General features: G+C 40.7%; 1 protein-coding gene and 3 non-coding genes across 8 annotated transcripts in view; 1 reads left to right on the top strand and 3 right to left on the bottom strand.

Annotated features, from left to right (window-relative positions):
• Positions 1-16,617, top strand: part of m1ap (meiosis 1 associated protein) — a 43,309-nt gene that overhangs the window by 12,731 nt on the left and 13,961 nt on the right. For 4 of the 5 annotated variants that reach the window (XM_071477826.1, XM_071477825.1, XM_071477828.1 and 1 more), the window contains exons 5-6: positions 15,267-15,422; positions 15,770-15,950. In XM_071477826.1, the coding sequence (XP_071333927.1) occupies positions 15,267-15,422; positions 15,770-15,950 (337 nt within the window). The remainder of the gene's footprint in view (positions 1-15,266; positions 15,423-15,769; positions 15,951-16,617) is intronic. The other variant, XM_071477830.1, reaches the window with a different exon arrangement.
• Positions 1,010-1,081, bottom strand: trnaa-cgc (transfer RNA alanine (anticodon CGC)). The gene has a single exon. It is a non-coding gene; the product is annotated as a tRNA-Ala (tRNA).
• On the bottom strand, positions 2,516-2,587 carry trnaa-cgc (transfer RNA alanine (anticodon CGC)). Its single transcript has one exon. It is a non-coding gene; the product is annotated as a tRNA-Ala (tRNA).
• trnaa-cgc (transfer RNA alanine (anticodon CGC)) lies at positions 4,088-4,159 on the bottom strand. Its single transcript has one exon. It is a non-coding gene; the product is annotated as a tRNA-Ala (tRNA).

Here is a 16,617-nt window from a genome sequence, read left to right as displayed (position 1 = left end):
TCTTTTAGGGAGTTAGCTGCAATGCAGCTTTGTAATGAAAGCTAATGGATGTATATGCCCATGGTATATCCAAAAATCTATAATTATCGTAGACTCTATACACTTTTGTTTGTAGCAGTACAGAAAATCCAAGAGACAAAAAATGGGAATCTGCTAGCTGAAAGTAAGGAGCAGGGAATACGGTGGATGAACTGGATCCATCATGCATTCTGCAGGCCAAAGGAAGTCCCTGCCAGTCTAGCAGTTCAATAATTTCCTCCCTCCAGACTAGAGAAATATGTCCAAGTCCCTCCGTCTGCTGCTGCTGCTGTGTGTGTGTGTGTGTGTGTGTGTGTGTGTGTGTGTGTGTGTGTGTGTGTGTTTGTGATATGGAATCATTACAAAGAGAAGGCGCATGTATCTCACTGTCCATATTGTGGTTATGGTGTCCATGTGCATATCCAATCTGTTGCACGTAGATAAGCTAATTCACCAGCTTCTATTCAAGCTTGATTTCCAAATCTTTATTAAGAGTCTTGTTACACTTCTGAACATGTATAACACTAATTTGGCGTCACACAAGTAGACTATGTACACACATTCTAGTCAATACAGAAGAAAAGAAGCATCTTTTTTGGGTGTAAGAAAAGAAAGGTATTATTTTTGCAAAGTCATTGTCAGCACTAGGGGACACCCACTGTGACAGACAGCAATGCTGGTACACAGACACACACACACACATGCGCACACCGTCTGGAGCAGCTGCAGTGATGGATTACTACTGTCTGACTGTCTCCTATAAACACCTGGCCCTTGTCCCCTGAGCTGCATCTCTCTATCTCTCTGGGCCTGTTAAAGCTGATCTCCCTCATTTTTTTGAAATAGATGCATCTTTACTGTCTCATGGTGCAGAGCGCCATCATGCAAGTTATGGTTTGATCAGTAAGTCAATTTTAGGAGCTATTTTCAGTTCAGCATGGTCACAGTCCTTTGCTGCCTGCTTTTTTTTTTACCCAATGATGACAAGAGGTGGAGATGTTGGGGATTGAACCCAGGACCTCATACATGCGAAGCATGCGCTCTACCACTGAGCTACATCCCCTGTGTATGTGTAACATAATTCAATTTTAAACTGTCAGAAATACAAGCTGAAATACTGAGAATTTGCAAACTATTAAAGTGTAAGAGACAAGAGAAACTGTTTTGTGAGGACACAGTGATCCTTGACCACCAAAAGCTAATCAGTTCATCCTTGAGTCCAAGAGGATGTTTGTGCTAAATTTGAAGAAATTCCCTTGAGGTGTTAGTGAGATATCATGTTCAGGAGAATGAGACGTGCTGTACACACAGACAGACAGACAACCTGAAAACAGAATGCCTGTCACCGGCGTGGAGGCATAAAGTGTCATACGCATGTCTGCTGAATGAAAGTGATACGTGTGTGTCCTCCACACAAACTGGTTCCTGGATGGCAATTTGTGTTAATGAACTCATTCATGCAAGGGTCAATGAGACCAGTGGCCATATGTGGTTGAGAGGAGGGTTGGTTGTGTGTTAACTACTCTTGTAGACTGGGTGGATCATTCTTCATGTTTAGTGAGTTCTGTAAAGGATTATAGAATAAATACAAGTGGAGCTGCTGGGGACTGATCCAGCACCATAGCCACACAAAGCCCTGCACCAGGAGGAGCTACATCCTGTGGGTCAAAATGTGAGTTTGTGATCAGAACTGCTGTTACTGTCACAGCAGTACAGGTTTTTACAGTTGCTAAATCATCTTTCATCTTTTCTTACATGTTGCTTTTGAACCCCTGCAATGGGATGTTACATCATTACTCTACGCAAAATGTTATTGTGCGAAATCTTACTAATGATAGTGGTACCTGTGTCAGGTATTGATTCATCTTCTGCTGATGTTACACTCAGTGTTCCTCAGTTTTTCTCAACAGAGACTTAAAATATTTTTTTCACATGAAAATATTTTTTCATGTGAGCAGGAAGAAGAACTTTCTGTTGAAAGTTAAATTAACAAGTTGCATCATAAAGTAACTGTCTGGAGAAGGCACTCTGCAAACTGTTTTCAGCTAGACTTTAGCCAGCCATTACCTTCATATTATGTGATATTCTGAAAAAGACTTTTATTTTCTGAATGTTGCAATTGAAAGCAACACCCTTAAGTGTAAAAATAAGTTGGGCTCCTGTTTATATGAACCATCTCCCTCTCACTAATGGCTGACACAGTTACACAGACTTTTAATGTGTTTCCCTGAGGTAGGTTGGATCAGTGAGTCAATTTAAAGTGTCCCCAGGTGTCGTCCTCAGTTCGGCAAGGTCACTGACACAGCCCCAGCCCCTTGCTGCCTGTAACATTATTTGTGGCCTACATCAGTGTCACAGCTATGCCACCATCAGCAAGGGAATATGCTGAAGCCAGGACCACTTACCCGCTACCACTGAATCACATTCATATATCTTACACTTATTTTATTTCCCTCAGCCACTAAATTCTAAAGAAGCTGGAGGTTATAACTGAAGTTGGAGATGCTGGGGATTGAACCCAGGACCTCATACATGCGAAGCATGCGCTCTACCACTGAGCTACATCCCCTGTTGTTCTGCAACATAATACAGTTTTAAACTGTGAGAAATACTGAAATACTAAAAGCTGAAATACTGAGACTGTGCAAGCTACTAAAGTGTCCCACACCACTGTCCGTCCACGTTTCGACGCTTAGACCAAATAAATTCACATGGAACATAAGAATTTTGTCTGAAAGTCTGAGGACCGAATCGTCGTCCTCGTAAAGTGAGATCAAGTGATGGACAGAGCAGGATTCTTTGGCTTCCGTTTCAAGTGATGATACACCTGTCATTCATGTTGTGCAAGAACTTGTTTGAAATTATAACCTGTAGATAAGTGGCACAAGCCTCTCTCAGAAGATAGATACTCTTTTTTTTCAGCATAACAATTTTTAATTTCCCACAGTCACTCTGACAGTGATTGGCCAGATGTTCCTTTTTTGCACACCTGTTTGTGTGTCACTGCTCAACCACACCAACTCCCTCTGTGCTGGCAGCAGTGAGAGATGGTGTTCTTCCAGAGAACAGAAAGGAGGAGTGTGACTAAAAGATGATGAACTGTAGCATATATGCGTTCACCTGTGTGTTACCTTTAAATCCAATATAGGCATAAATGCAATACAGTCTGTTTTTAGAAACTACAGCTTTCTCTTCACTTTCTTTCCACCTCACCGTTAACGGTTGCTGTTTAAACAAAACCTATGTGCAACTTAGGGTTTTAGACGTGTCAGTGCAACATCTGCATCCACCTTCCTGAGCCACAAACCATGGTAAAGAACTCAAGTTATAGATAAATGTTCAGTATAGTCTGTGACTGTGCGCTCCTTTTGTGTGCTTCGGCCTATATTTGTTGATTTTCATAGGTTTTCTACAGACTGTTTAAACCTGTATGCAGACACCTGTGCTTGTGTATTTTTAACTATTTGCTTTCCTGTCAGAATTGCAGTATTATGAAAATCCATGTGACGCGTGTTCCTCAAAAATCCCTTCAGCTGGCTGCCACAATCTGTTTCTCGTCATATTGACTCATTCAAATAGATTTCTTAGTCTTTTTCATGTCACTTCTCGGCTTTGTCAAAGCATTTATTTCATTTAAATACCTAGTTTGCAAATCCCTCTCAAAGTGACAACACAGTCATTCAATCCACGTATATTTAGCCCCTAAATCCAGTTTTCAAGTGACAGTCTTTATTCTGCTTAAACACCAGAAACATCAGAACTGTTTTTGAGCGTGTTTGTGGAGATTGTGTGTTATCCCTTCATTGATCTCTCCTCCATCCATGCACCCATCCGTCTCACATCAATAACCTGCTTTATTGCTTCTCTAGTTTAGCTCTGAGCTTAAAGGTAAACATTTCCAGGCAGACCCCAGCTCGTCCAAGAGGTTCACAACTACTCCATCATCAGCAAAGGAAAAGTGCTGAAGCACGGACCATCCCTTGTTACCACTGAACCATATTCTTTTATCTTATTGTGCATCTTTGGCAAACACTGATTTTATTTCCCTCAGCTAATAAATGACTAAATATGGAGATGCTGGGGATTGATCCCAGGACCTCATACATGCGAAGCATGCGCTCTACCACTGAGCTACATCCCCTCCGTCAGCCTGCAAATATGTTTTAACTTTAAACTAACAGATGGCTGTCTCATCTGTGTGGCGAGAGATCTGAAGGTCCTGGTTTCTTTCAGACTGTTCAGACTACAACAGCATTAGAGAAATAGCTCATAGCTGTTAAAAAGTCATAACATTAGGATAGATGGATGCTAACGTCATTTATACTCAAAACTAAAAACTTACACATCTGTCTCCTGGACTGGCAAAAAATCCACCCAACATCACTGTCATACATTATTTCACTTCAGTAATTCCTATCTGGGACCAGTATTGAGCTACATTTAATGTTACAGTAATGTAATGAAATTGGCAAACTGAGGAATGGGGAATCCATCTCTAAAGCTACAACAAAACTCTGATTTCCAGTGATCTTATCCAGGCCACTGGATTCTGAATGAAAAGAAAAATAAATGACTAAACAATTCAAATAGGATTTGTTTTGATTTATGAAGACATCATCTAAATGTTGATGATCACTTTGTCTATGATTCAATTTAATGTTACAAGTGTAATATATTTACTAGTGCAGTTATTACAAGCCATACGAGTGGCAGTCACGTCACCTTGACTGTTTACCACAGAATTATCTGTTGTTCTACATCAGTAGTGACTGATGATGAGGAAGTTACAGTTGTGTAAAATGATTGAAAATTCCACATTTAAAAGCCATAATAACAATATTACCAATGTATGTGTTATTGGTTAAAACAGTTGTTCATAAAACCACATTACTGTTAGAGAATGCTAGATTTGTTTTGCCTGGGACCTCTGAGCTGCAGGTCTCAGTTTAACATCATGTCTTAGACAAACTGATTCAGTGTGTCTGTCTGTTTTTGCAGGTTATGTTCAGCTTTTTTATATTTGTTTGCTTACAAATATGTTGTAAACAAGTGACTCATCAGTATCTCTATTTGCACCTCTTCATTGTGTGTGTGTGTGTGTGTGTGTTTGTGTGTGTGGTCCTTACCAACATAATTTACCCATATAATTTTCACTTTTCTTTTAATCATACCCTGCTTCACAGGATCTGCTGTGCTCCATCAGAGTGTAACAGAGAGATGAGAGGACTCTCTCCTCTCTCCTTCTCTTCTCTCTCAACCTTCTTAATTACTTTCTCCTCCTCCTCCGCCTCCCTTTCCGTCTTTTCCTACATCTCTTTTTAGGAGGAGAAAAGAGAAACAGAAACTCTCTGCTATGTTTTTGGCTCCAACTTTCTCTCTCCTCCCTCGTACTTTGCAGACATCCTGTGAAGTATCCCACTTCCTCTCTGCTTTTATCTTGTTCTCTCTGTATCTCCTTTGTATTGCCAAAGATTTATGATGTATTAACCCAGATTTATTGCACTCCTCTGCCTTAACCACCTTTGATTTTTCATGAAGTGGGTCTTCTTAGATTAAAAGTGGACTCGATTTCATAAAATCTGTAACTGTGAAAGGCACAATGCAAGGAAATTTGTATCAGAGTTTACCATGTTTATATAGCCAAGATCTTTAAAATATGCTCTTTACACATGAAAGGAAGTTATGTTTAGCATCATGAAACAGGGCTGTGGTAGGGCAGCATATTAAGGTTACAAAGATGAAAATGTATTACGTAATTATGACTAAACAATATGTACTGTATACAGTGAAGGGAGCCTATTTTCAGTCTTTACACTTGATTGAATATCTACATGTTGCCAGAATTGTGGATGTTCTGTATTGTGTAATCATATTAACTGTTATATTGCCCGCAGTATGTACTGTATGCCTTTTCATCTGTGTGACTGCCACTTTGAACACGTAATGCTCTTTTTGTTTAAAAGTGTTTTCCTTCTCCTTATTTGCCTCCTTCACTTCACAACACTTAAGCTGTTCCCACACCCCACACAGCTGGACCAGCACACATCGCACAAACCCGTTTTGAATCGGAAGAAAAGTGACACTGAAAATTTGTACCCCTTGAGGAAGATTATAATCCACTGGCCTACAGCCAAGAATTATAAATAGTAAGACAAGTCTTCATCGTGAGGTCTCACAATGAGCCTTATTTCTCATACTGTTACAATAATAATGTAAAACTTCATCGATGCCCAGAGGCAGCTTCTCAACTCAGTCGTCCTCCTCTCCACTATTGGTGTTGAGACACAACATTGCAGCTTTTTCAAAGATGGTTTGGCAGAGCAAATATTTGCAAATGTGATTGTGTTACTGTGTTCATGTGGACAGTGATGGGTAGTGTCCCTGCACTCTGATCCCAAAACTAGAGGAAAGCCTCAAACTGCTCAGCCTTAAAAAAGGATTAGATTTCCCCTAATAACTTGTCCTAAGCATCACATCTTCTGCTAGCAAGAAAAAAGATTTCATGAAAATGTTTGAACATAGCTCCTGTAGAAGGACAAATTGTAGTTTTTCAATCCCATTTACATGTAGTTTGGTTTTTGAGTGTACTGAACAGATATAATGTGTTGGTAGGTGGATCTTGTTACCTCTGTAGAGAGCCAGCTCAGCTGTTTCCCCCTGTGTCCTGTCTTTATGCTAAGCTAAGCTAATTGGATTCTGGCTGTAGCCTTATGTTTAAGTGACAGATATGAGAGCGGCATTAATCTTCTCATCTAGAGACAAAATCCACAGTCGCTCTAGTGTGGGAAACGTTTATCTGAAGTTAAAATGAGGCTTCAGCTGTCAGAGTGAGACAAAGCAAGTCGATATATTTCAAAGTTACTGTCTTTTTAGTAAAAAATTATCTTTTTTTGTTACTATTCTTCCACTGCAGCTCCACAGGGAAACACTGTCTGATTTTTATTTCATTGTAGTGATTCAGTCCCAAAACGTGCCAATTCTTTTTCAGCATCCTCTTCAGAAGATCAAAAGATTTTAATAAGTTTAATGTCAACATGATAAATTGTATTGAATGTGACGCTAGAAGTGATAAGAGGATGGTATTTGTGATCTGCTCAGTGCAGAGAACTCCGTTGTGAACTCAACTCCCATAGGAGGTTAATAAACACCATCCCTACATTTTTGTGTAATTGGTTCTGCGTAAAAACAACTTTCCACCAGACTTTTCCTTCTGAGCTACGATTACAACCACACACCTGCAGTCACTCAATCCAGGGCCGCTCTCGCCCTCTCTGTCTCCCTCTCTGTCTCTTTCATCCAGTTAATTTTCCGTCACAGTCAGCGAGATCCCTTTAGTGTGTTGTTAGTAAAAGTGCACAGAGGTGGTCAGGAGGAAACCCCACCTAGACCTGCTGACACACGAGTACACACCTGACCTCAGCTACGTTCACACAGAGCAGAAGAACACTGCACACACACTCATACTAAAATGAGCAGGATGGCTGAGTTTCCTCTGTCATTGTTTTATTTAATTGTCGATAAATATGTTTGAACATGACTGACAATGTAAAGATGCATGAAAATCGGGAATGCATGTTTTTTCATCTTGCCACCCACACACATGCTGCCAAGGTCAGGCTGTTCACACGTCTGTGTGACGTTAGCAGAGCAGCAGGTGATCATACAGATGGAGACTGGCATCACTCTTCACACCAGGATATGGAACCTATTAGTCCCACGCTGAGAAATGTCTGGTTGTCCTCACATCCTGCGCACAATTTTCTTCATCTAACCCGTCGTAACGTCTTGCTTATATGTCACTCAGTCTCCAGATACATCTTTTAATCTTTTCTGTTTTACTGTTTAACCAGAAAACAAATGTCTTGGATCTTCAGTGATTGTTTCATTTTGCTTTTTTTGTCTTTATAAGTAGCACAGAACAACACACGCTTGGTAAAAGGAAGAGCAAGGCGGAGAATAGAGAAAGAAGTAAAAGAAAAGGGCTCTTCAGGCTGAGAGTGGTTCACGGTTATTAAACACCCTGAGAGCATTGTTATGCTCGCTCCTCTCTACTCTCTGTCCACCTGCCACTAATGCTGCTCCGTCAATCATATCCCTCTTCTTAACTCATCACCTCACTCTCCAAAGTAAAAGGATCGGGGGCTGAAAATTGTATTTCTAGATCTGACAGGCAGAAGTATTGAGAGAGTGTTGTGGTGCAAAATTGAAGGCAAAGTCATGGATTGTTTTTTTGTCCTGTCCTTTGAAAACCACAGTTTGCAGTGAGGCCCAGAAATCAAATAGGAGAATCAAACCCTTTTAACATCTCCATTGTCACAGTGGCTTCTGTTCTGTATCTGATCCTTGTCAAAAATAGCAAAATAAAAAAATCCCCTATATGTGATTAGATATTTTATAATTATAAAACACTCATCTGCATGTATCTTGATATAAAAACATGCTAAATGTTTTTTTATTTTATTGCTTTTACTGCAAAAAGACACAACCAGCTAAGACTGTTTAATCAGCACAGCACAGTAATTAAACTCATCCTCCTAATTTCCAGTTTCTGTTTCATTTGCCTAAGGTTAGTTTATATCTTCTGCGTCTCTCTCATCTTGGGTTTCAATCCGCTTAAGGAAAGCAAGGTCGCTCTTCCCTTCTCCTTTGAGAGGTTTGTTGTTTGCGATCACCTCTGCAGTCTCGGCCCTGCTCTCGTTTCTTCTCTACACTGTCTTTTATTCGTCTGCTCTGCAACCCATCATCTGTCTTTCTTTTCTTATTCCACTCTAACTCACATGTTCTCATGGTCCTTTTTGGTTTGCGGATATTTCAGGACATTAAACGCCTCCCGAAAGTGTGTGGGAGTCACTACGAGAGTAAAATTTTAATGATTCCTCCCTTTTTGGGGTTATAATTGCAACTGTGATAAACTGTTGTCACTGTTAACTCCTCAAAAGATCACACTTCCTAAAAAAAAAAATCATCTTTTCATCTTTTATCATCTTTCCTGGTCTCCTGTCCTTATCTGTAACCCTCTCCTCTCTTATGTGCTTCCAAAAATCCAATGTGCAGAGCTCTTCTCATCCTCCATCCTCTTGTCTTTTTCAAGTGCTTCAAAGAAGTCATCCAGCTGCCATCCTCCAGTCTCCGTGTCCTTCTCCTCCATCTAACCCTCTCCTATTTCCACATTCTGCTTGAAACCAGGCAGTTGATCTCCTGATGTCACTTTGCTCTCTATCTGCTGGCCGTACTCATTATAACATGATTTATGTGCGTTTACATGGCTGTAGCTCATCTTCCCCAGTATCCCAGGTTTACATCATTTTTTTAATAGTTTAATGTTGAGACAGATTTGTGGTAGGACACAAGAAACATCATATTAGCTGCATAAATTAAAAGCAGGAATGTGGAGAGACTTAATTTGGTGCTGATTAATTTATTTTCCAACATTTTTTCATTTTGCATCCACTTTACTTTGCACAGTGTCAAACATACCAGATGAGCTGCTATAAAAGTTCTTGTTTTTTTGACCTTCTCTCAACTATTTGTCACCATATCTCTCATTTTTTTCTCTTCTCTTGTTCCTCCTCCTCATCGATGACAGCCTAGTAATAACAGCGCTGTTGTTGCCCCCTCGTCCTCTTTGTCTTTTCAAGTGTCTGTCTGCTTTAATTGTCTCCATGACCACATGGCTCTAACTGATGTGACTGCAAGGCAATTAGGTCACACAGCCGCTGGTGTGTCGAGTGCCTGCTTTTCAGTCCAGATGATCAATGTCCCGCTTGTCACAGTCTAAAACTACATCAATGAGCTATTCATCATTAATGCTATGACTGACAAGGACGGAGTGTGTGCTGTCAGTATGGCTCTGTGTGTGAAACATGGATGTCAGAGGGAAATTCCACAGACAGACATTCATCTGTGCTTCCTTCATGTTTCGGTACACTTTGAAGTGTCAGGGGTGTGCATGGGGTTGATATTTGTATTGCTTCATCCCCATATTAAATTGACACATTGGTGCCAAGTGGCAATATGTTTGTTTGTGTTACATAAGCAGAGATAGTGAGAGTGATTTTCTGATCATATGAAATACATCATGGAAAACTTACATCATTATTAATTTATCTGAATGTTAAAGGAACATTTCTGGTTTATTTCAACTGGAGTCTTATTTTGATGGCAACATAGGGTGGCCCTGAGAGCTCAGCGCACTGCAGCTTAGACAGCAAAGACACAAGCAAATTCAGAAAATGTTAATTTGACAACACATGTGATGCAGATACTCACAACACAACAGAAGTGTTTCCAGAGGACACAAAAAAGTGATGAGGGGGGCGTCCCTGTGGTTCACCTGGTAGAGCATGTACCATGAAGGCGTAGTGCTAACCGCAGTGGCCACGGGGTCGAGCCTGATCCGTGGCTCTTTGCTGCACATCATCCTGTATCTCTCCCTGACTTTCCTGTCGCTATCAGAATAAATAACTTAAAAGTGATGGACCTGTTTAGGATGCACTTGCATGGATGTATTCATGTGCACTTGTTGTTCAATGCTTTTCCCTTCAAAAGTTGTAAATCAACAACAACAACAACAACTGTGTCCCAGCCAGATTCGTGTTAGCAACAAGTTCATTGCTGAGATTTAGGAATATGGGTTGACAATTAATTAAACTTATTTTTAACTACAATATTTTAAAGCAATAACTGGTCAATACAATGCTATCATAACCATCCAAACCTACAAGAATAAGATCCAAGTTGTAATATAAATATAATGAATATAATAAACAGCCATAACAAAATACAGTGTCATAGGAATTACCCTGTGATGAGAGAGCTCAAACTCTTAAAGTATCCACTGTGGTAAATTCACTGAGAAAGAAGAGGGAAAGGGAAAAAGAAAAAGACAGGGAGTAAAACATACAACAGACACATAAAGAAGAAATTTCAAAGTAAAACAGGAAATTAGCATCAAAAGAGTCATTCAAGGGGCAGATAGTGACTTCAAAGTGGTTCTCCATTAGCATGATCCTTCTGGAGTCAGACAGTGCTAATGGTCAGAAGCCTTCATGAAGACTCCCACCATTACAGAGGACAATGTCCATTAGCTGTCTCTGCCCAAAGCTGATCCGTATCTAATTGAATGGCTGTAGTAGGGGTCTCTGCTTCCCCTTCTTGTAGTGCATTAGCTTACTGTGTCACTGATTTCCCCACATGAGCTAATGTAACAATGGTCAGTGGTCATGGGAATGATGCACTCTTCCTAATGCACAGAGAGAAAGGAATCATTACTGGGCGTGAGCGAGGGCAGGACGGAGAATGTGGAGGCTCAGAAAAGAAATAAAAGAAAGAGACTGGGAGGAAGAGGGTCCATAGAGCCTGAGCTACAGAAATCAAGGAATTTATATCTCTCCAGTGTAATTTGTATATAATTATATTATCCCAGTCTCCAACCTTTAAAGCAAGAGTGATGCCTGTCTGATCACGGAGGCTGAAACAAACAGAGATCCCCTGATGTGTCATTGGCACCATAGTCAGAAGAGCTGATTTCTCTTTTGTAGGGCTGTCAGTTTTAAAGTGGAGTTTTAAAGTATGAAAATTAAACATGTACCATTAAGATTTATTGAGCAACTGCCATTGTTCGGTTCATTTGCAGTACCTCTGCAAATCTCTTGTTCCAGACCTCTGAATCATCGCCAAAATCTCGGATTTGTTCAATGATTGGAAGAGAAACAAGATTTAAACTCAGTCTGATTATCAGACTCATAGGTGACTTCGGATTTGCTTTCAGGGTAATGTTATTGTAAGGCAGTTGTGTTTTTGTACAAGGCGGCAAAGGGCCTCACACTAATTCTAGAGTCGCAAATGCAGAATGCTTTTCGGCTTGCAGTAGATCAGATTAGCCTGTTGTGTGAAAATTGTAATTATGTTTCTTCCTATATTCAGGAGTAGCTTTAAATTTAAACAAAAAGTACCACCCCTACCCTCTGGACAGAGGCGTTAAATAACCCAGTCTTCCGTGAAACCATCATTCTTTTAACCAAAAGAACGAATGTCTCCGGGGAAATTACAACAAAAGTGAAGCCATTACATTTTCATCGAATCAATGGTGTTTCAAGGTTATTTGTGATGGTTATTTGGGTGACCTTGTAGTTAGAAAGGTGTAACTGAAAAGGTACAGCTTAGCAGTCAAAGTTCAATCAGGAGAAACTTCATTCTGAGTCAACAAAAAACCTCAAGTATAGGAACGCCTTAGACACTGGTGGTTGTGGTGATGTGAAGAAGAGAATCTGAGGGGATCTGGATGTGATGAGGACTCTGATGAGCTTGACCTGGTACCGACTCCAAAGACTGGAGGTGAATGGTGCGGAGCAGGGCCGCAACAGCTGACAGCAGGAGAGGGGAGATCAAATATATCAGTAAATAAGATAAATGATTAAATATTTGAAATTTTGGGCTAATGGATAACAAATGGTCATAACGGCATAACATAACTGCATAATATCTGAAATGTTTAGTTCTTTCAGATTGTGTGTGTGTGAGAGGAGAAATAATCCCTGCCCCCCTTTTATCATGACATCTTACAAGGACTGTGAATAACAACCTGCAGTAGCTGAATAGTCACTCACATGCCCTCATGCATGTTCACTGAGATATTTAACCCGGGATCCACATCTTTGACTCCAACATCAGCATGTGTGTCATTGTCAATACACACACACCGTACTCTAACACACACACTTAATGAAATTGGGCCGTGGATCCTTACCTCAGCATGTGTGTCGCCCTTCATCTTCTCTTGTATCCACTCGCACGCACACACACACACACACATGCAGAGGATGTGGTAATGAGATTCAGGAGCACAGCTCGACTTGTAGATCAGAGGGATGGGTCACTCAGTCTGACTCATAATTTAATAGATTCTTAATCTTTCACACTGACAGAGCAGAGATAAAGGAAATAGAAGCATGGAGAGATAGAGTTGGGAGGGAAGAATGATAACACATAATTGATTTTTTTTTTTTACATCTTGCATACCCACAGTAAACACACAACTAATGAACTCGGCAAAGACTGAGAGGGAGAGACATCTGTAGGAGGATTGAGCAGGGTAAACAAATCCTCCATGAACACAGATAAGCCTTGTGGAGAGACACAGAGACTTCAGCTCTTCACTGTTTCACTGAACTCACACATCACGGTTAACTACTCTCACCTCCCCCCCTCAGTGGGTAACGTATTCCTCTGAAAGCATTATGACACATACTCACACACACACACACACACACACACACACACACACACACACATGCACACAAGCTGGACTGGACTGGACCTGATTTATTTGTGCTGCTGTGAGAAGCTTTCTTTCTTTCCTTTTTTCTCCATCTCTTTCTCCCACATATAAACACACACACACACACACACACACACACACAGATGCATACTCTATGCTCTGATTACAAGTATTTCCAACAGTGTAGCTCATCAACCTTCACCCACCACTCACATCCATCTTTTCTTATCTTCCGCTCTCCCTCTCCTGGTCTTGCACTCTCTGATTTATACTCCCTCTCCGTACACACCGACTTGCATCGTTCTTTCTCTCTTCTCTCCCTCTCTCTCTCACTCCGTCTCCTGCTCTCTCCATTCCTATTCCCCAGGCAGACATTATAGGAGGGAATGGCGATCGATTTGCTTCAACCCTTTTTCCTCCATCTTTGTCCATCTCACGGATTTTCCTCTTATCTTTCCATTTACCATTTCCATAAAAGCCAGAAGACATCCTCTCTCCCTCTTCCTTTTCTCCTAGTTGACAGTGCATCTACCTCAGCTTTTAGTTTGTCTCTCCTTTTCCTTCCTTTACTTCCTGTAGTTTTTCCCTTTGCACTCCTTCTCTGCAGTCACATTGTGTACACTCAGGATCATAGCAGTGCTGATACTGGTATACAGACGGATACAGGTCTTTTTATAGTTCTGATCCCAAGCGTCAAAGGATTTCCATCAGTTCCTTAATCCATATTACTGAAAGAGCAAAAGCTATGTGACATGTTGAATCTACAGTAGCAGTAACTTGTATAGCAAACGTGTCATTAGTACATCTTAATCTTCCCTCCTTCTCCCTCAACCTTCATCCTTCTCGTCTTCATCCAGCAGGGATCAGACCACAAACGTCCATCAGAAAAAAAAAAAAAAAAAGTAGCAAACATAATTCTTTCCCCTCAGATAAAGTACTTATTTCTAGATGAAGCAGTTGTGGAAACTTTGGCCCAGAACCAAAAATAGCTTCTGTACTGTAGCTTCCTCAGACAGATGAAAAGAAGCAATGACATATTTTATTCTAGGAATTTAAAGTTTCTCACTAAAAGTTCCTGGCTCTGGAAGTTTAAATATTTTTGCCTCTTCTCCATCCATCTTCTTTGCTCTTTCTTCCCCCTTTCTGTCAGCCTGCTGATCCTCTCCATTCCCTTAAGTCCCATTAGTTATCTCCTGGTGGGTCATTAACTATTAAATGCCAGATAGAGGGAAAAGGAGGAGAGGAGTGTTCTATAACGTTTGTGTGTAGTCTGCAATAATAAATGGACATTGGGGATGAGAACAGGAGAGGAGGGCGGGGCAGGTCCACTGGGTCTCATTTTGTGTTCTGTAATGATAAGTGGAAATCAGTGGGAAAAGAGAGGAGAGCAGGGCCGGTTCATTCTGTTCTCTGGGATAAAGCATAGGCACAGAAAATGAGAGAAGATTGACAGAGATTTACGTTAAATTACTAAAATAAACCAAAGCAGAGCAGTAGGCAGGCTACCTCTTCTTCTGTGCATCTTGGGTCTTCTGGAAAGAAAAATCTCTTCTCATCCAGACAAGCTTATGGAGGTTTTTGGATGATCCAGAGACACTGAAGCCCTCAGATGTCAACAAGTTCAAAGAGTCTTCAGTCACTGAGGCCGTACTGTCTATAGAAGTTATTGAATGTCGCTGCCATCTAGTGGTAAAATAGGGAAATTGTTGAAAAGTTAATTTTCCTCAGGAATGTACTGAGAATGTAACTGAGATCTGTCTGAAATATGGAATTAGAAAATATGTTAAGCTTTACCAAAATTATTTTGTTGAAATCTTACAACAAATGCCATATTTACTTGATCAAAGATTGAGTATGAGTGCTTATTATTGATTATTTGGACCATGGGAATGTAAAACCTTTTTGACATGGAATCAAATCCTTTCAGTGTCGGTCTGGTCTTTTTATGCGTCCATGTGTCTGTCTGTAGATTGTCTGATGTTGGGGACGGAGGTTGACCTGCAGCAGGTGGAAAACAGTGTGTTCACCATGGAAACGGTGTTGAAGGCTTGGCTTCAAGAGCAGGGAGGAGACAGAGAGCACCTCCACCTCCTGCTGCCGAGCCCCACAGACAGTCCCATTCCAGGTTAGATACAGCACATACACATCTACTAGTTCATTAGCACCATGGATAAATTTATTGTCAGCAGACGACAAAGCCAGTACAAGCACACACCAGTCTACACAGTTACACACCCACTTGCACACAGTCCACCATGACTGGAGAGAATGTTTTGATCCACATGCTATGAGAACTTATAATTTACTTATACATAGTTTTAAAATGGCAAATATACTGTAGGTCATCAGTGGTGTTTTGAATATCAAAACTAAAGAGAAGAACATACTGATGATTTGGGAAATCAGTGACTTATTGTTAAAACAGGAGACAGGCAAGACAGAAACTAAAGTCTTTTATGCATGATATGTCAGATATGTCTGTCCCCTGTGTAGTGTGTGTGAAGTGTGACATGCAGGAGCGCCTGATTAGCCCCGCCCTCATTCCCCTGACCCCCAACCTGGGAGTGAAGACTGAGAGCGTCCGGGACTTCCTGCCTGTCACTACGGTCTCAGCCAATCAGAGCCCACCACCACAGACACTGAAAGTGATCAAGTAAGAGAGCAGGCTGCTTACACAACTACTCAACCAGTTCTAAGTGACAACTGTAAGGGCCGGGAAATGTGTTGCTTACATGAGAATTAATACAAATACTTTTGCGCATGTTAAAATTTAAAGTGAAATTGTAGTGTAACCACACCTGTGGATGGTTGGTATTTTATATTTATTGTTAAATGGACCTTAGTTAATAATGTCTTTAAAAAACAACCATCCATCCTTCCTTGTTTTTTAGATTGGAGGAGGAAAGGAGGATGTGTGTGTGTGCATGCATGATCATGTGTATATTCTCTATGGGCCATGTGTATAATGTAGTTTGGATTCAGTACAACTCTCCCTATGAATGGCGCCATTCTGATAGCAGTGAGTAGTGAAATATTTCTTAGATGAAACTCTTCACCATCACATGAGAGTCTGCTTTGTTCCGCTGGAGTCGTCTGCTCTGATGCTGGAAAACACTCCAAACATCCAGAGTGGAACAGAAAAATTGAAAAAATTGAAAAATAGCTGCAGTCCAGAATTCTCCTTTACTTGTTGGGACCTGGTCAGTGGTGGTACATGGTCAGATACACGACTGAATTTGCCTCTATATAGTCTCACAAGAGCGTGTTTACATGTGAACTAGCATCATTGTAATGCCCAAGTTTTTGGCGTATCCAGGTTA

The sequence above is a fragment of the Trachinotus anak genome, unplaced genomic scaffold (genome assembly GCF_046630095.1).
Source record: "Trachinotus anak isolate AG129_WGS33_773 ecotype Australia unplaced genomic scaffold, CSIRO_AGI_Tana_v1 ptg000005l, whole genome shotgun sequence".
NCBI classification, from domain to species: Eukaryota; Metazoa; Chordata; class Actinopteri; order Carangiformes; family Carangidae; genus Trachinotus; species Trachinotus anak.
Note: the sequence above shows the minus strand (reverse complement) of the source record. Positions and strands in the feature narration are given on the sequence as shown.